This window comes from Galendromus occidentalis, unplaced genomic scaffold, assembly GCF_000255335.2.
Source record: "Galendromus occidentalis unplaced genomic scaffold, Mocc_1.1 scf7180000077484, whole genome shotgun sequence".
Taxonomy (NCBI): Eukaryota; Metazoa; Arthropoda; class Arachnida; order Mesostigmata; family Phytoseiidae; genus Galendromus; species Galendromus occidentalis.
This window is the reverse complement of record NW_003805472.1, coordinates 2,216,310-2,235,277: the sequence shown is the minus strand read 5'-3', so window position 1 is coordinate 2,235,277 and position 18,968 is coordinate 2,216,310. Positions and strand designations below refer to the sequence as shown.

Here is an 18,968-nt window from a genome sequence, read left to right as displayed (position 1 = left end):
GATGGTATGCTCTGCTGTTCCGTGTTTCTGCTTTGAGGCTCGAGAGTTGGTGCTCCTTTCGCGGAGTCGTATTGCCGATCAATCTGCTGTCATGCGGCATGAATGTCCCCTCGTCCCGAGAGCTACAATGTGCTTCTGAAAGGCTCTCGGTCTTCATGTTGATGCACGGCTGCGACGAAGAGGTCGTGGCGTCGACACAGTACGATGAGTATCGCATCCGACAAACAATATACATATACCACGAAGGCATATTCAATCATGATCTGAACGGGGCGGTTTCTTCTCGTGACAACACGAGTGGATGATCGATTCCCAGCACGATCCTCAACAAACAATGGGGGTCTGGCGCTTCCTGAACAAATGGTAGGACCTCCTATCTATGCGGTTCAGGCCGCGGCCGCTGATCGGATTCTCGGATCGGGATATCGTGAAGATCTCCTCTGGGCCTCAAATGCGTCCCGCAGTTTCTCTATGTTTTGACGTAGCTTGGTATATTTTGGCTTACTCTGCCATTGACCAAAATTCGGGGACTTCGCTCCCGGCCGCGCCTTCCGCTTATGGGTGCGTTTCGGGAGCATGAGCTTCTGAGTTTCCGGCGGCACGTCCGACAACTCAGCGTTGAGAATCATTCAATGTTTTCGCTCTCGCCGAATTCCATCCTCTCGTAGCTGTTCCGGGCTTGTGAGGACTTCGGCAATCGTCGGGCTCATCGGAGCCTCGGAGAACGATTTGCAAATCAATCGGTTCTGATCTATTTTGACGGGGCTGAATGACCATTTACTGCTTATGTCCATCAGGCGGGCAATCTCCTCCCGCGACTAACACGCGATCTGCTATCGACGCCATTCCTCAGTGGGAATGGACTGGAAACGCTTTGAGATCGACTCCGCTGTCAGCCCAGAATCAATTGAAGTGGACTGAGAAACTCGGGGCTCGATGGACTTGCCGCAGGGAACCTGAGTTCCTGGGATATCCCTGATACCGGGCGGAGACAGAAACAACGATCGAAAACTCTTTACGATCCACGCATCGGTCGGTTATCCTGGTTCATTGTGATGGTGCTCGAGGATCCTCGGCCGTTTGAGCCGTAATGAGAGGGATTCAGCGGTCATTTGCTGAACTCTTCAGCCGAGACCCCGACTCTAGATACAATTGATGCAAGGCTCTCGCCGCACGGTCCTGGAAACTCTCTATCGTCGTCATTATCCTCCCGAAAAGGAGAGTCTCGTCTGCGACAAGTGTCCATCATTCTAAGATTTTTCGTCCGCTCACGGGTGGGGGTCACAGTCCCATTGTCCCGTCAATTGTCTTGATTTTTTCCAGCATTCACGGGATCCGCACCGAATCTGTGAATCTCGTGTTCTCTCGCTTCCGAAATACGGGAGTTCGTATAAGCTGGGAAAAACTGGAGGATAATCCCGAAGCCCGTTCCAAAAGTTGGCCGGACCGAGATATACGAATTCCCGTTCGAAATATGCGTGACGGGTGGGATATCAGCTCCATGAGCGCTGGAATCTCCCTGAAATGAAGGAAGTCAATCCTTAGGAATGAATGGGTTTGCCGATATGTAATGAGAAACGGAGCCTCGCCTGAAGTTTGAACAGGTGCATTCGTGCGGTATGCGAGGGCGGCTGCGTAAACTGGAGTCCCTAGGAGTCAGATGTCGGACAAACTCCGAATCAGATGCGGGCAGCTCGTGATAAGATTTCGAATCGCCATTCAGTTTCAATTTCGATTTTGAGGTCCCGAGAAACCAAACAGAATCAGGACTTAAGATCCTCGATGATTGCAACGATGTCAAGAGTCGGAGTCAGAACTCGAGCATTACCGAGGGTGCGTGTGGACTCTCGTGACGTTCGTACGACCCGCAGTGAATCTTCTCCCAGATGCGCGGAGTTCAGCTCGCCAATCCCACGAAAGGGTCCAAAAAGGAGAAAAAGCGCACATGTAGAATCTTGGGAGCCTGCGCGGAGCCTTTGGATTTCAGATCCCCTTTCGAAGAGACCCGGAGGGCTGAATGAAGATAAGTTCCAAGGGGAGCGTTGCTGAAGTTTGGTGAATGCTCGTTTTGCAAAGCTGACGCAGAATGGAAGCTTCAACGCAATTCTGCTGCGCAGTCTATAAGTCAGCAGGCTGGGAGCGAGAGGCTGGAATATGGTCCGGAAGAACAGATCCATTCCGGAGTCCTTCCTGCCATACGCGCAGTATGAACTCGAAGTCTGATGTCCGAAACTCCTAGTTCCCGTAGAACTCATGGCTCATGATTGCAAGCATTCCTGGATTTTTTCCTGCATCGCCGACGGCTGATAGCCATTCATTTGAGCAATCGGCCACCAAGCTCCCGGAGATGATTTTTGTTCCAAGTCGATCCGCTTCGTGGAACCTATCCGGAGAGCTGATTCGACTCATCGTTTAGTTCGACGAACGATCGCGCCATCAAATAGATGGTGCCGAGTCGGAAAACTATGAATTATTGTCGAATCCCTCCGAATTACTGGCGCTCTTAATCCGCGCCGGTCATCATCACGCCCATTCGTTGGTTTTCAGCTCTCATTAGTACCTACGCCACGCTACTAAATAATCGATCCAATATCCCGAATCGCCGCAGACGGATCGCGTGTTATACGCCCGAATTTCCGCTTCAATGTTTCCCTTCTTGTAAGCTTTTTTAATGAAGATCACTGATCACTTCAATGTCGAATCCGGACCATTCGGAAATTTAGCGATAATCCATGCCGAAACAGATGAGAGATTCGATCTATTCGGGTTCGTTGATTACGAATAATTCGCAGCTCACCTAAGCCCATCTGACAATGAGACCGATGAAAGTCATGATCAAGATTGTCGAAACTTCCAATAATGAGTTTAGCCATGGATCGGAATGGCGAGATATTTGACCGAGGGGAAGCGAAGGGGAAGATGGATTCCAGCGGGGAGAAGCTCGCAGAATACGACAGGAGCCGCGATTTGGATAATGCTTGCATGTTTTTTCACGGCACGGGAGCGTCAGACTCAAAGGGCATTAAGTTTAGTCTAGAGTCTGCTCTCGGAGGTCTGGGGCCTACCTCGGACATCGTAAAGCCTCGCGTCTCCACTGACCCGTGCCTGGAAAACTCATGCAGGAGGAAGCGATGATCCGTTCCGGACCGACGAGACGGAGAATGAATCAGGAGCACACAACTCCTCTCTTCTAGGGGTTTGGGGTAGTTCTGGGTAGTTTGCCGCTATGCGCTTTTCTTGAAAGTTCCTCCCTCTTCTGCTTTTAGACGGACTCCCGCACGAGGTCTGTGCCGGGATTCTGTTATTCCTTAGCCCGAACGATAAGAACTCGATGTTGGAGATGATTTCGGGGAACGGTTTGGCTCGTCGTCTACGCTTCGATGTTTCAATCCAGCTCACAACAATAGATGAGTCGCTCGTCGCGATGTCCGCGCCCTTCTCAGCTCCGTTGCGCACGGTTGCTGTCGACGACACTTTGTCGATTCTCCCATGCCAGCCCGAGGAGTCTCCTAAAACTTCTCCATCACGGACACGAGGTGCTTATGCGACTTCACGTTCAAGCAGTCGATGCTACCATTGATTAAACACCCAATTCGACAGACAAGCACACTACCTAGCTTGTTACAATTAGTTTGGGATGCCTCAGGGGCCGCGACCGCTTGCCGAAGTGAGTCCAGAGCTTTCATCATACTTCCTCGACTATTTCTGATTCTCAACCCCGAGATGCCGGAAACTGCAAGATCTAGGAGTTTGTCCTCTTCCTGGACTGCGCGTGTCACGGCTCGAGCCGCGATGAATACCGATGCAGACTCGCTGCTCATGTACAATATCATCCCATTCTCCAGGAGGACGTCTGCTTGGTGAAGCGGGTATCATGATCATGATCATGGAGGCTTGCTTAGGAGCTTGATCGAGCAGATTTTCCGAAAATTATTGGAGAAGTTTCGACGCAATCACAGTGCATCGCCTTACGTGAGGACAGACCCTGATCTCAGCGAATAGCCCCGACTCAGGGATCCGGGGACCAATTGGACGTCGCGAACGCTGAATTCCCCATCGAAAGCTTTCGAACTCCCGACGCGAGCTGTGGTTATGAGGCTGGGGAGAATACGTGGGGGAATATGACATTGTTGCACATCCTCCTTCCACCTTCTGTTTGGGATTCCCCGAATCGAACCCGATTCCGAATATGAGGAAAAATCTTGTCCCCTCGCTAAAAGGAGACCTTCGCCCGTAAGAACGGTGTAGCTGGAATTCAACCGGGGATGGGAATCTCAACCTCTTTTGACATTGAAAACCTCTTAGAAGTCCTTACGATCCCCGCGAATGTCGGGGTGCTCACGAGCAGAGCTCTTGCAAAGGGAAATTTTCATGGGAATTCGAAGCTCCATAAGGCCCGGAGGCATGACAGCACTCCGAGCTGCGAGTGGTCCATCAGGCTCCAGGGTCAGCAGGCGGTAAGCATCATACAAGGAGATCGCTCCAACCATGCGCATAAGATGCGAATACCTAGGACCCCAAGAGGTTCGAGCCGCTCGATCCACTCCGGATTTTCCTGAGCTCGACGAAAAGAGGACATCGACCGACAACTGATAAGGATGGCGCAGAAAACTTTCATCAGGGGAGTGCTGAACGTATTTTATTGTAGTAGGCCAATCAGAAAGTTCGGCTCGCTGATTCTCCCTTTCAGTGCGAACCATTCAACTAGCCCCGGTGGATAAGTTAGAGGTAATTTCGCGGAGCTTTCGGTCGACGGAGTTTGACATAGTGCGAGACTCACGGGAGAAAAACGAGCAATCTCTAGGATTGTGAGCGGATGAGATAAGTTCACGACTTCGGCATCCTCGAATGTCTCCTAAAGAGGGAACTTTTGAGGGTCGGAACTCGAAGCGTGCAGTCGTCGCGGACAAGAAGAACAAATTCATTGTCCCCAGGCTCATCTCCAGGAAAAGCTTTCATTTATTTCGAAACCATCAGCTCATTATGCTGCATGTACAAGGGTAGCATGGTAGCATGAGGTCATGGCAATATCTCCTGCCATGTACCGTCATCAGCTCATTCGATTAAATAAAAACTCTCGCCTCTGATCGAGAACCAGTCTAAAAAACGTGATCGTCTGACGAATCAAGACGTTTTGATAAAGTGTCTCCCAGAAGGTCAACAGTTCAAGATATGGGCATATCTTTCTGGCTCGAAATTCGATCATTCCTCGCGTCTTCGACCACAATGGAAATAGGTGGCTTTTTTGCTGGGATGGTTTTCTTCGCTCCAGGGGTGCTGTGCACAGAAGCAGGAGGAGTCGCGGGCGCGATCAAGTCAGGTTCCGATGCAGATACCTTCCGTGCTGTGGGTACAGCAGCAGCAGCAGGCACCAAAACTGGTTCAGTCGGAAGGGGGGCCGTTGGCGCAGGCACAGGTACGGCAGCTACAGGTACGACTGCGGGTACGGGTGCAGGAACGACGGCAGGTACCACGCCGACGGGCTTCGCTGGGGGAGGGCTCGCAGGTGCAGGCGAAACTGCCGCAGCGAGATCCCGGGCCTCTTGCCCTGCTATCGCGGCTTTTGCCGGCACAGTTTTCTTCGGGATAGCAATCGGATAAAACTTCAAATCCCCGAGGACTGGTCCTGAAATAGCACTTGACTTGAGCATTTTTTATCCCATGACAATCAAAGGAGAGCTCTGAAATTCGACACGATCGAAAATCCCAAGTCGGGAGGGACGCAAATTAGCGACAGCAAAGAGAAGTGAATGATCTCTCTAGGCAGGGCCGTACCTGGGTGTTGAAGGAATAAGATCGTTGCTTTACTCTTCGCAGGGAACATGATCGAGTTCAGAGCGTGATCGTCCCCATGTGCGTGGTGCAGTGCGGATATGAAAGATCGTGCAATCTCTACTTCTGCGTCATCCGACAGCTCTTCATCGAGAGATCGCTCGAAAACTTCGCCGGATTCAGGGTCAGACCGGGGTCCTAAATCTCTGTTGGAGAGCTCTGATTTCAGGTATGACCATGGAACGTCGCCTCACCAACACTTTCACGGATTACATAGAATAGAAGACCGTTCTGGGAAATAACTGAGAAAACTGGCTGAAGCGTGACTCACGAGGTGACTTTAGATGTAGAGATAGCGTTGGGGTCCGCGGACCTCGATTCAGTCTCGCTTGCGCTCGATTGTCCCTGGTCTGCATCCTTCGAGTCCAACTTCCTTGCCGTAGTGCCGTCGAACCATGATAAGAACCCAGAGAAGCTCGGAATTGAGCGTTTCGAGATAGATTTACCAACGTCGGGTTCTGGACCTTGTCGAACCTCCCGAGAGCCGGAAACGCCCTGAAAGATTCGAATTCGTCTTAAAGCTATAAGCTATAAGTTTCAAAAGTTCTATAATCCACACAGGATGTCAATCCCTACGCGAATGCCTCGGAACTCAATGCCGGCAATCCTCCACCGAAAGAGATGTGATCGCTGGAAAACGGATGGAGAGCAGTGTGTAGCCTATCGGACTCATCGGGACTTACGTGGGCTCCGACCACCGAGAGAACGACGAGAGTAACGGCGCAAATCTTCACGAATTTCATTCTCAAAGCTTAATAGGCTGCTTTGACCCGTCACCGACAAGCGCGCACAATTCACGCCGAATGATTGAGCCCACGTCGTGCACGTACCTTGAAGCGGTCGTGCACGAGATCCTGAACTTGGTCCCGTGCGCATTACCCGAAACCTACACCTGTGATTCCTCGGATGATCGAATGTTCCAAGGGTATTGAACACGTCACCGGAGGAAGAATTACGTTAATGACCCCAATAGAGGCTCATTGTCGGATCGGAAGAAACTCCGACGACTAAGGAAATCGTAAGAAAAAGTTGCCTTATCGATACATCCCTTATCAATATTCAGTGTCGACCTAGCATCTCTCGACAGGTGACAACATTTCGGGCGGGACCGAGTAGATAGTGGGCCGATTCCCGTTTTATTGTTTTGTCAAGATGGAGAGGCACACGTTTCGAGCATTGAAGCTGACCATGAAACACGCGCCTCTGCCGTCGAGTTCCACAGGGTACTCTTCTTCCCACGGGAGTTGAGCTTTTCTTTACCGTTGACGTCTAAGGTATAGATCCTTTTTTTTGTCCAGGAGGTGCAGCTCGTGTTTCGCTGGATCCGACGCGATTTCGGTGCTACATACCTGAAATCTCCCCGATGTTTGAGTAGAGATCTCTGGATTGACTTTTCTCCCTCTGTGGCGACAAAATACACGCACGACCACTGGAGCACGCGCCTTTACGTGGATGTTCGCAAATTCGATTGCTTGAACGATGGCGGTTAAACTCGACAGTGTCTCAAGTTGGATTCTTGGTAAGTCCTGAGGCAGAAAACGATTCGAATCCGTATCAATAAGGATGTCTGCTCATCGTCCTAGAGGAAGAAATTCAACGTGTCTCCCTCCTTTCTCTGTGACGCCCCCTTCCTGATGTCGAAAAGTGACGCTTTGTAGTCTCCTAGCTTCCGGCCGAATCGCTGCCCGCGGGCGATCAGTCAGACTGCGAGGATACCGGTTCCTCGAATCGTGACTTCGATACTGTCCCATATGTTTCAAGCGCAAAGTCAATCTGCTTGGGTCGGGGAGAAGAAACCTTGCTCGGAGCCGGACCGGGAAATTTTCTTTCGAGGAGACCTGATGTGGAATCTTAGCTCTTTGCTGATTTATTTGTAGTCCGTAGAGCTCGTATACATGCACAAACTTACTTTGTGATCTGTAGATATCTGGAATTCGAGAGATCTTTGAGAAGGGAGAAACCACCCGCTCTTCGCGTTCCCCCCAAGCCACATCCAGACATGAGAAGATATGCGAAGGTGCCTGAGGTAATCGACTGTGGAATCGTGCATTTTGTATTCAGGGCTACCTGGACACCACAGTCTTGCCAGGAACAATGGATGGAGTCAAAAAACGGACATGAATTCGGGGACCGCAGTCAAGCATGAGTTTCGGTCATTCTCCTATTCAATACCCGGAATGAAGGGCAATGCTCAAAGAGCGGAAACCGGCGGTTGCCCCTATCTGACACTTAGTTTTCTGCGCCTTTGAATAATCCGAATATTTCTATGTTCCCCACAGCGATCTCGGTGTCTGCGCTCTTCACCTCGTCGATACTCGTCTTCCGGTGCGCATCGATCCTTTTCATCGGCATCTACGAACGCTTCGGTGTTTCCAGAGAGGAGGCTGCCTGGCCCATCACGGCATACTTCGTCTCGACATGTTTCAGTGGTATGAGCGACGCTGATATATCGGGTCGGGGATCCGCGGTGATTGTTAAAAGGGTGATCCGCTTCGAAAGTGAATCTGCGGCTTCCAGGTCCGATCGTCGGACTCCTAAGTCAGCGGATCGAAACACGGAAGCTGTTTCTCTTCTCTGCATGCTTTAACAGCTTCGCAGTGATTTTATCGAGTTTCTCAACGAAAATTTGGCATCTAAGTCTCACCCTGGGAGTGCTGCTCGGTAATTCAACGCAATTTCACCGAAGATCATAATATTTATCCCCTGAGTACTGCCTTCAATTCCTAATTTCCTAACTATATCCCCAATTAAGGAACTCTCCCGACTTTTCCTTGAAGGATTCTCAGCCGGGATCCCAGTGACTCTGTCGGGGGTACTCGTCACCCAATACTTCGATAGATACCGCGTAGCCGCCGTCGGTGTCCTAATGGCTGGACCTTCTATACTGTCAATCGTAGCGCCATCTGTTCTGCAACTCTGCATAGACACCTATCAGCTCTCCGGGGCCCTGTTGCTCTCCGCTGGACTGTGCATGCAGGGAATTCCTGCGTCTCTGTTACTACTGACAATCGATAAACCGGAAGCGCTTCAGCCCCTGCCAGCCGAAAGTGCAGACGTCAAAGTGAGAGAGCTTCCTGGATGGATACGGAATTCGGATCAATGTCCCCCTGTCGTGAGCGTTCCAATCGAGCCAGTCATAACCTCGTTTCTCGTTTTCTCCCTTTAAAAAAGGTCCCTCTCACGGAGAAATCTTCTAAGGAGCAGATAGACGCCGACCCCACCGGAAAGAACATTCCCCTTGTCGTGCTGCGTCAATTGGGAGGGAACCGGGTGAGAGAATTTCGAGATTCCGTATTTGCTCGAGACATTCGGAAGGGGCAGACAAACGAAAACTCAATGACGTAACTAACGTAATGACTAGAGGTACTCATTCTGCGCAGGTTCGGAGGGACACCCCGCGTTTGACGATCGAGGACAATGAATCCGCCGTGCCGAGCTCAATGTACAAGGTCGACAAGAAGGGTTCCATTGTTCGCTTGTTCAGAATGAAATGGTGAGGAATTTCCAAGAGACTCGGAAATCGTGTACTCCGAACATGATCTGGCTCTGATTCAAATGTACATATGTATGTATGGTCTCCAAGGATGCCCCGTACCACAGGTTTTATATCATGGCGCTGCCACACATGGCCTTCGGCCTGACTTTGTCTACTCTGCTCAATTTGATTGAAGACTACGGTCGGGACAAGAACGTCGATCCCGTCATTGCGAGGAACCTCGTGGGCGTCTTCGCAGGAACGGACCTCTTGGCGCGATTGGGGTCGTCCTGGATCACGGATGGTGGTACGTGGGACGCCTTGCAATGATTGACGACCATGAGCTCCTAGAGTCCTAGAGTATGACTGAGCTTCATTTGTTCCACGATAACGCTCCCGTATTGCAGGCTTCATCGCAAGGGAACATTTCTTCATACTGAATTTCCTCATGAAAGCAGCTTCCTTAGTTCTACTCGCTCTGACCAGCAACTCGATCGCTCTGCTTTGCACCGTGGGGTGCCTGGGCTGGCTTTTCGGCACCACCATGATCCTGTTCATAGGTACGGACGTCGATATTTCCCTCTGTCGCTTCCAATCACCTTCCGATTTTTTGAAGCCTGGCCAGAGCATCAAGGAGAGACCAGACTACGAGGTTCAAGCTTTTTTTCCAGACATAATGAGAGATAGACTCGGTCTTGAGCTTCTCGCGTTCGCCAACGGAATGTACTTGTTCCTCGGAGGCTTGCTCGGGCTGAGTCTGCCGAGAGCAATAGGTGAGCAACGCCAGAGAGTATTCGCTTGAGATGGACATGGGGGAACGCGGGATATCTGATATTGATATGATGACAAGGTACGCCGGAGTTCCGCTCCAAGCACGCAGGAGTTCCCGATAGCCACGCCGACGATCTTTGCGCTGATCTAAGTGTTTCTACAGGTTTTTTCCGCGAACAGAGCGGTTCTTACAATCCCATAATGTATATACTTGCGGGTCTGACAGCGACCGCTTCACTCGTGTATCTGACGGGATGTTCCCTCGGACGCGAGAAGAGCCTTCCCGGAATGCATTTGAGTCAAGTGAGTCTTCAGAGCAGTCGAGAAAATCCGCCCATCACTTCCCCTCGGAACCGAAACTGACATCTCTCTCCAACAGGAGCTTCCTGATCCTGAAGAAGCACTGGACTCCGGCAGGTTTCGAAGCGCTTCATCCACTCTGTCGGTGCAACGCCTGTGATAGTTTTCCGACCAGGCATTAGTTTCTTTATTTCAGGGCTTGGAATCTGCGTCGTTGGTGACGGATTTCCCGCGAAAACGAAACGGGACTGCGATTCCCTTCGAGGGGCTGAACCGATCCGCGGAACCCATTTATTCGATACCATAATCTTCCTCAGGCAAGGCCCACAGAGGATGAACTGACGCATCCCTGAGCCAGAGAAGCTGACGTCGATCATAACGATCGGATCTCGAGAATCGATATCAGCAATTTCTCGAAACCTTGAAACTTGACCAGCTCGGAAGCTGTCTTCTTAAACGATCTTCAGCTGCTTTTCCTTTCATTAAATTTAATTCTAGAAATCTAGTGTCTGCTCGTAGAAATTCCACTCGTCCGTATCTCATAATTTTTGTCGAGATTCGGATATTTAGCCTTCATTCTCGATGGATCCTCTCGACCTCTGATGTCCAACCTGGTAGCCGAGGCTGGCCATGGCGCAGAAGAAGACTGGGTTTGTCATCATTGACGTAGATACAGAGAATTTTGGAGTCTCTCTTCAAACGACCGGATGTTTTAAATATAAACAAGCTATTATATGACTATAGTTTTTTGACCTGTACTACGGATTGAATAAAGCTTTCTGATGGTTAAAACAGAAGGGGCTTTTATTGACCTGTTTCTCATCAATTCCTTTCATTCGTCTCTCGTCGTTTTAGAACATGCTCGGCGCCTTCTGCCATCCCTAACGCTTTCTAACTGAAATATCCTTGTGCTTTGCATTCAATAACTGAGCCGGGGTCCTGTTTTTCAGCTCTCGCCAAGATACTCTTAGATGGTAAAAAAGCGACCCTGAGCTCCGGAACAGGACTGATGGATTGAATGTTACTCTAGATTTTTTCATCTCGGCTTTATGTTAAGCGACGACCGATTAGTTGCCGATTTCAGCGGCGAGCTTCTCAGCCTTCTCGCGGACTTCTTCAACAGGACCAACCATGTAGAAGGCGACTTCAGGAAGATGATCGAGTTCTCCCTTGAGGATCATATCGAAACCAGAGATGGTTTCCTTGAGGGGTACGAATTTTCCCGCGTGACCAGTGAAGACCTCAGCGACCTGGAATTGACAGCGGCATTAGTTTTGTAACGTCCATGTGTGTGTTTGAAATTTTAGTGCGAATTCCTCATCGACGGGATTCGGATCCGACCGAGGAGTTCATGAGCCATGGGCCGGTCTAGTCTAATTGCATACCTGGAAAGGCTGGCTGAGGAACTTCTGGATCTTTCTGGCACGGGCGACGGTAAGCTTGTCTTCCTCAGACAACTCGTCCATACCCAGGATGGCAATGATATCTTGGAGTGACTTGTAATCCTGGAGGATCTTCTGAACGCCACGAGCGATGCCGTAGTGCTCTTGTCCTACGACGTTGGGGTCCATGATACGAGAGGTGGAATCGAGGGGATCTACGGCGGGGTAGATACCAAGCTCGGCGATACCACGCGAAAGTACAGTGGTGGCGTCAAGATGGGCGAAGGTGGTGGCTGGAGCAGGATCCGTAAGATCGTCAGCAGGTACGTAGATAGCCTGTACCGAAGTGATGGATCCCTTCTTTGTGGTGGTGATACGCTCCTGCATGGAACCCATGTCCGTGGCCAGAGTGGGTTGGTAACCGACAGCGGACGGGATACGACCCAGCAGAGCGGATACCTCTGAACCAGCTTGGGTGAAGCGGAAAATGTTGTCGATGAAGAGCAACACGTCCTGACCTTCGAAGTCACGGAAGTACTCAGCGACCGTGAGTCCAGTCAGAGCGACACGGGCACGAGCGCCGGGGGGCTCGTTCATCTGACCGTATACAAGAGACACCTTCGAGCTCTTGTCCTTGAGAGAAATGACGCCTCCCTCAATCATCTCGTGGTAGAGATCGTTTCCTTCACGGGTACGTTCACCGACACCGGCGAACACGGAGTAACCCCCGTGGGCCTTGGCGATGTTGTTGATGAGCTCCATGATGAGCACAGTTTTGCCGACACCGGCACCTCCGAAAAGACCGATCTTTCCTCCCTTGGAATAGGGCGCGAGCAAGTCGACGACCTTGATTCCTGTGACGAGGATTTCCTGTTCGACGGACATATCGACGAACTCGGGAGCATCGGCGTGAATGCCGAGGAAGTTCTTGGCTTCGATTGGTCCCCTCTCATCAATGGGCTCTCCGATGACGTTCATGATACGTCCCAGAGTTTCGGTTCCGACGGGGATCGTGATGGGCGAGCAGGTATCGACGACTGAGTGGCCCCGAACCAAACCTTCTGTACCGTCCATGGCGATGGTGCGGACGACACTCTCTCCCAGATGTTGGGCGACCTCGAGCACCAGACGGGGCTTACGGCCCTCGACTTCGAGCGCATTGAGGATGGAAGGGAGGTTATCATCAAACTGGACGTCGACGACGGCACCGATAACGGCTACGATGCGTCCCTTCGATCCGGTCTTGGCCTGAGCCTGGGCAGCGGCTCCGCGCTTATCTGTAGAAAAGGAGAGAATCAATCTACGGACTTCAACGATTCTGAGGTGTGAAGTCGACTACGGATGGGAAATCGTCGAATGAAATACCTAGAGAATGACTTCCGATCTATCTGAGCCGTCATCGATTCTCCTGCAGACTTTTCTTCGAAGCTTTTTCACTCTCGAACGTTTCTTCAGTATGGATTGACGCTCGACCACGACTTCCCGAGCGGAAGCCCGTCACAAATCGTAAGAGTGACCTAGCGTCCTCAACTGTCCTTTCGACCCGAACACGGATGATTGCCGGCATTATTCTATCCCAATCGGGATTCCCGAGAACGAATGCAGATGAGGGTTCATGTCAGCCGGAATTCTGCTCCTGAGGCTTCAAACATGTGAGGTAATCGGGGTCCAAGTCCCCAGTGTCAACAATGCCAGGTCAGACTCTTGAAGTGCATACGATGCGACCATCCCATCATCAAGGTATGGCAGAGGAGAATTTTTCCCGGGGAATTATCCCATCCGAACTGCTATTAACTGATCCCTGAGGATCGGAAGCCTCATTATCAAGCGCTCCCAGCAAGCCACGCCGGGGTCACGTTAAGGACGAAGCTTCGCGAGCGCGATATCTTCTCGAAAACTTCGAACATAGCCACAATGATTGAACTCAACGACATTCCCTACTGTCAGCTCGGAAATGACACGCGGAATGGGGAGCTGGCGTGTGCAAACTAGAGTTTCGGAAGAGCAGCCGGTCTCGGCGCATCGGTTCGCTCGAGGTGGGATCATAGACGGGACCTTTCAGATTTTTCCACTTACCCGAGACGAAAAGTGCGGGGAGGCATTTGCCCTGAATAGCCTGGGCCTTAGCCAAGCTCACTGGGGGCTTGACGGTTTTCAGAACCGATGAACACGCACGACCTACGGCGCTCAGCATCTTGGCTAGTGCACAGAGGTCGGTGAAAAACCAAGAGCGAATAACCACAGATCACGGGTCTCGAAACGGTGATGATGAGAGCGGCCAATGATCTTGCTTGGTGCCGCCTTCCTTGATGCGCACTCGACCGCCAAGATTGAATGTAACCCTTGCCACAAGCAGTATGAGTCGCTCTGTAGTGATGTCCATCGCGAGAGTGTGACAATCACTCATTGACATTCAGGGGATCGGGATTCGGGTTCCGTTCACATGTGGGCCAGGCTGGCGGGCGGAGAGGCGGTGCGCTCCGGTCGAGTTACGGCAGACTTCGCAGCGATGGCCCATCAATGAATTTCGAACTTTTCCTGTCGGATTTCCGGATGAGACCGGAAGAGGGGTAGAACGCTCCAGTGATCCCCTGAGCGAAGAGCTCCAATCATTGATGCGTGATTATATGATCATTATCCGCACCTCATCGTGCGAAAGACTGTCACGTACTGAGCCTTCTTTTTCATGGCCTCTGTATACATGTCCCGTCCTTCCGCGCGCTCAGACCATACCATCGATTCTGTCTTTCGCTTTTGATTCCTTTTTGAGGGACTTCAGAAGGATTGGCGCGATCGTTACACGGACGAGCTCCGTCCATAAATTCGCGCCCTTTCGTTTTCTGTTCCAGATACATATAGACTGTGAATGAAATTTTCATCACTCTCATCGGACGAAAAATAAAAATGTCATTCTACAAGAAAATATCCTCTTTTATTGGTTGTGGAATCTTAGTTGGAACTACGCTTTCCCTCACAGCAATGATAAATAATTGATCATCAAACGCGGAGACATCATTGGTGTCGATCGATGGCGTAGAGCTCGTTGAGCTGCCGCTCCCGATTTCAAACCTCGCAAGAACCACAGAAGTGTATAAGAAAGCCGCTAACAACCATCGCGAAAACCCATACTAAGGCGCTGTACATCTTACTCTGCTGGAGAAGCGGCAACTCACACAGCGTGCGCGCTCCGCCTCGTGAGGTGGAGATTTTGGCTCAAATTCGTGCCGTCGTTCAGCGCAAGGGTTCGAAGGTCTCAGCTCTCGCGACGGAATAAACTCGCGGGAGCCTTCTCCGCATGGGAATTTAGATCCTCGCCTTCCTCATCTCTGTCATGCCCCATATTAGTCCTTAGCCACACATAGTCGAAGACAGCTGCGTATGTACTGAGATCTTAGAGACGCTCAGCCAGCAATCTCTCCTGATCAAGCTGAAGATGCAGAGCGCGCAAGACGAACACATGCTCCGCATCATCCAAAAGCAGTTGGAATCGTGGGTCTACGGCGGCACCGCCAACGGTGTCCGTTCTGCTGATGGATTCGAATGTACCATGATCGCCACCGAGTTGAGACTCCTACTTGGGATGCCTCGAGACGGAGCAGCTCGACCCCGGAAATCACTACATCGTGTGAACAGAATTTCTTGAAAATACTTCGGCGTTCCGTTCCTCGCCAGATCATCATTTGGACGTTCATCAAAGAGCTCAACCATCATTCCCCAGCTGAACTGATGTCGGAAGGCGCTTCTCACGGAATTCGGGAGGCTGAGCTGAAAAAGAGGTGGAGAGAAAGGTCAGTGGATTGGTACGCTGAAAGCCATTCGAGAACTCCTCTCACGTCGAGTCGAGACCCCGAGTGCCAGGACTTGGGCTCCCAGACGTCCTAGCAGCATGCTCAAATGCCTAAGGGGAATCTTCGCACAACAACTGTCATTGATGGAGGATTCGTTCTCGATATGTATTCATATGTCCAGAACATTTCGCCCAAGACGAAGCAACTCTGTCAGATCACTATGGCACGATCAAATATCGAGTGTATAAATGTGACATGTCCGAAATACTGGAGAAACAATCATCAGGGACGGAGTCTCAAATCCATATGATATCACATAATACCAACCTTCTCATCGAGCTGGAGTTCCTTGGCGTGTTTCGCCCCCGTTCTAATGATCGTTTTTCTCCACACTGTTTTATGATGAACTTCGATGACTGCGGCTTCCTCTGCTCCGATCCTCCGAGGAGATTATGCTGCTGCTGTTTTCCGGTGTCCGAATTCTATTGAACACCGGACCTCCAGAGGGTCGTACACTCAAACAATCCACCCCTAGTTCTAACATCGCCTAATAAAGATCACTATTCCGGGAATATGGCTGACACGGCTCGAATGAACCCCTTGAAAGACTCCGAAATTTGAGCAAAATCAAACGGTCATCGGAGGAGGTATAAGCCCCCGCCAAGAGTATTGGAAACAAAGAGATAAGGGTAAGAGAACACAAAGGGGCTGGAACACTCGACGGCGCGTCTGGAGTTTTCTCTGGAGTCGCGTTCGTTCGTGCCGAGCGAGGAAACTTCAGATGCCGTAGTGCAAAGCACATCTGCAACTCAAGTTTAGGCGCAGCGGTCTGAATGTTGACAATTCTGGTGATACTAATATGCCCCAATTTGAATCTTCCACGACGGAATTTTCTATTTTTTTTATTTTTTGTTTATGAAGATTTGTCCTCTCTGACAATGACAACATGTCGTCTTCGCCATGACCTTGTCTCTCGTTCCTCATGGTGATCCTTGTAATTTTGGTGGCATGTTAGGTGTCTGTCTTTCCGCAGGCTCCTTTGTTTATTTGATTTTTCGTTCCACGTTTCCCTTCTCTTTCGATTTCAATGGTCGGCTATCAAAGACTATGTGCGCATGAAAGGCTGGTATGAGGCTAACTTTCTTCCTGACTTTTCCGAACACAACGCGCAACCTTCCGTTTGAATAAGCCGTAGTTCTCTCGCCAATCCTTCGCTGCATCGACGTTCGCCGGAGATTCGTCATTGGGATCTGCCAACATACTGATCACCTGTTCGAAAGAGAGAGCTCTGGATAAGTCGGATGCACCCCGATATTCACTTCATTCCACCAAGGACCGAATAAGTATTCTCCGCATTCATTCGAATGATGCAGCAACTCACTGAGATTAGAATAGTCTCGACCGTGTGTACTGGAAGCCAACGCTCGCTTGCTTTCTCGTAGCCGTATTTGTCGTCACCGGGCTCGTGCAAGATTGAAATGCAAACGTCCCCGTTTTTATCGATGTTCGGATGCCTGTAAGAGAGAACCGTCAGCTCGAGCTCTAGCGTCCGCGGATCGTGTGGGAAACGAGAATACTGAGCATCGCTGCCGTGTCCAACCAAACACGTCGCGGACTCGACTATGCCTCATAAAGAAGACCTTCCTCCTAGTTTCAGGAATCGCGAAAGTCAAAGCCTTCGAAACTCACCAAATTTCAGTGATGAACTTCATCTTGGGTGGACGAATGGGATATTCTCCAGGGAAGAAGAGGTGTGCCTTGAAGAAGCCGCCCTCATAAGGCGTATCAGGGGGACCGATTATAAGGACCTCCCACTTATAGATGTCATTGTCATCGATGAGACCGGCGGAGAAGCCCTCTACAGGATTTTTCTTCAGCTCTGCGGGGAAGAAAGAACAACATCACATCGAGTCGAATCATGCTGAGTTCATCTCGCTTATGATTTGCGGAGGTATGTAGTTCTCGTTCCGCGGAGAGCTGAGGTCCGCTACGGGGTATTTTCTAACTCAATCAATTTGACCTGAGGTTCGAACTCTCCGTGGATTCGTAGACCTTCCCATTGTCCCTGTGCCCATAAATTAATCTCATTGCGCCTTCCGGTGGACCGTTGATAAGGACAATCGATTGGGCTTCATTCAACAGCGAACAATGCGACCTATGAGTCTTAGGAAGGTTCACGATTTTCAAGTCCACGGAAAAGCTCGGGGAATCTGATCAATAATCAAGGCATTACCGAGTCGACGTGAAAGGATCGTTCTCTGAGAAACCCATGAATCAACGTCCCGGGCTCGTACCGGGGCAAGATGTACCCTCGATTTTCTTCTCTCGTATTTCTTCTCGAATCCACTCCCGACAGACTCGCAAGCCTTGGCAGCCTCCAACCCCTCTCACGCATTGCGAGAAACAGGCACAGCTCTTCATGACCGGAGAGCTATGGGGCTCGGATGACCCGGAGCCGAATGATATCGTGCGAAAGGCTCTCGCAATCTCTCCCGATGCGTTATGGGCGAATCGCAAGCGCGATGTTCGCAATGAAGCGTGTGCTATGAACGTTCGCTTCCTAACGAGGAAAAGAATTTGGTGACGAGCCCCGGTCGGACATGAATTCCAGAATTCGGACATCAGACACATCTCGCGACATGGCTCCCGAGCCTCGATCTCGAATGCAGTTCCCTCGTAGTTTTGAGATCGACGAGGCGATGCGATCGATCCATGCAAGGGAGGGGAAATGCGCCCCCGAAGTGCAATGCTCATACTCATGGCATGCGCTGGCAAAATGTCCTCGCAGAGAAACGAGGCACTATTTGCGATTGACACGGACCCCTGTAAGTCCGGGATTTCGTTTGGAATGCGCACAAAGGGGTGAGCCGAGCGCATTCTCGGAAGTGTTCCTCCCGTGTGAAAAGAAACAGACCCCATAGTTGGGCGTTACGTGAGTAAGAGTAGCGATTTTCCCGGGGAGTTCCCACAAAGCTGTGCCAATCCCGGATTCACGCCGCATCCTGGGTTAGAGCCATTGGATTCCCGAGACTCGCATGCGAAGGGCCTCGGAGAACACCGAATTGCGAGAGCAATTCGAGCGGCGAGCGGCCACCCCTCGTTGGCAGCACCAGCAGCACAAGTAGGCATCCGGTCAAATTGAGTTACGCTGTATTTTCTTACCGTTAAGCTGTTTCCGCAGCAGCAAAGCACTCCGGCTGGTGTCCATTCGAATCAGTTTAGCTATGCAATGTCCTCGGGCTTCTAATACTCTTGTGGCACAGCCTGCAGAGTAGCACACAGCAAAACGCAAATCACCTAGGCATCGGAAACCTGCCTATTTCGCCGGACGGGTCGGAAGGGGCGGCCATCTTGGAAAATGGCGCTTCGGCGCGGTTTTCGAAGTCAAATAACTCTTGCGTCCCGTATTCCGGATATTTT

The 18,968-nt window shown here is 50.8% G+C and overlaps 3 protein-coding genes across 3 annotated transcripts; 1 reads left to right on the top strand and 2 right to left on the bottom strand.

Moving 5' to 3' along the window:
• Positions 1-6,713: 6,713 nt before the first annotated feature.
• On the top strand, positions 6,714-10,630 carry LOC100899570 (monocarboxylate transporter 12). Its single transcript, XM_003745570.1, has 12 exons — positions 6,714-6,850; positions 7,131-7,351; positions 8,112-8,261; positions 8,350-8,493; positions 8,610-8,893; positions 9,004-9,102; positions 9,213-9,325; positions 9,433-9,614; positions 9,715-9,867; positions 9,979-10,080; positions 10,242-10,381; positions 10,458-10,630. The coding sequence occupies exons 2-12, from the start codon at positions 7,312-7,314 to the stop codon at positions 10,536-10,538; spliced, it is 1,488 nt and encodes a 495-aa protein (XP_003745618.1). The 5' UTR covers positions 6,714-6,850; positions 7,131-7,311; the 3' UTR covers positions 10,539-10,630.
• Positions 10,631-11,154: 524 nt separating this feature from the next.
• ATPsynbeta (ATP synthase, beta subunit) lies at positions 11,155-14,043 on the bottom strand. Its single transcript, XM_003745568.1, has 3 exons — positions 13,837-14,043; positions 11,764-13,037; positions 11,155-11,628 (listed from the first exon to the last, which is right to left on the bottom strand). Exons 1-3 carry the CDS (start codon positions 13,952-13,954, stop codon positions 11,446-11,448), a joined length of 1,575 nt encoding a protein of 524 aa, XP_003745616.1. The 5' UTR covers positions 13,955-14,043; the 3' UTR covers positions 11,155-11,445.
• Positions 14,044-16,424: 2,381 nt separating this feature from the next.
• Positions 16,425-18,892, bottom strand: Ube2g1 (ubiquitin-conjugating enzyme E2G 1). The gene is made up of 4 exons (XM_003745567.2): positions 18,711-18,892; positions 17,238-17,427; positions 16,930-17,062; positions 16,425-16,817 (listed from the first exon to the last, which is right to left on the bottom strand). Exons 1-4 carry the CDS (start codon positions 18,754-18,756, stop codon positions 16,683-16,685), a joined length of 504 nt encoding a protein of 167 aa, XP_003745615.1. The 5' UTR covers positions 18,757-18,892; the 3' UTR covers positions 16,425-16,682.
• Positions 18,893-18,968: the final 76 nt, after the last annotated feature.

Bases quoted from the DNA above. Each gene is read 5' to 3' on its own strand.
- LOC100899570 (XM_003745570.1), top strand. From the start codon at position 7,312: ATGGCGGTTAAACTCGACAGTGTCTCAAGTTGGATTCTTG. The intron at 8,894-9,003 runs GTGAGAGAGCTT...CCTTTAAAAAAG, and splicing joins CCGAAAGTGCAGACGTCAAA to GTCCCTCTCACGGAGAAATC. The intron at 9,615-9,714 runs GTACGTGGGACG...CCCGTATTGCAG, and splicing joins GTCCTGGATCACGGATGGTG to GCTTCATCGCAAGGGAACAT.
- ATPsynbeta (XM_003745568.1), bottom strand. From the start codon at position 13,954: ATGCTGAGCGCCGTAGGTCGTGCGTGTTCATCGGTTCTGAAAACCGTC. The intron at 13,038-13,836 runs GTAAGTGGAAAA...CCTTTTCTACAG, and splicing joins CCCCGCACTTTTCGTCTCGG to ATAAGCGCGGAGCCGCTGCC. The intron at 11,629-11,763 runs GTATGCAATTAG...TGTCAATTCCAG, and splicing joins TCCTCAGCCAGCCTTTCCAG to GTCGCTGAGGTCTTCACTGG.
- Ube2g1 (XM_003745567.2), bottom strand. From the start codon at position 18,756: ATGGACACCAGCCGGAGTGCTTTGCTGCTGCGGAAACAGCTTAACG. The intron at 17,063-17,237 runs GTGAGTTTCGAA...TCTCTCTTACAG, and splicing joins AAGTTCATCACTGAAATTTG to GCATCCGAACATCGATAAAA. The intron at 16,818-16,929 runs GTGAGTTGCTGC...TCTTTCGAACAG, and splicing joins TCGAGACTATTCTAATCTCA to GTGATCAGTATGTTGGCAGA.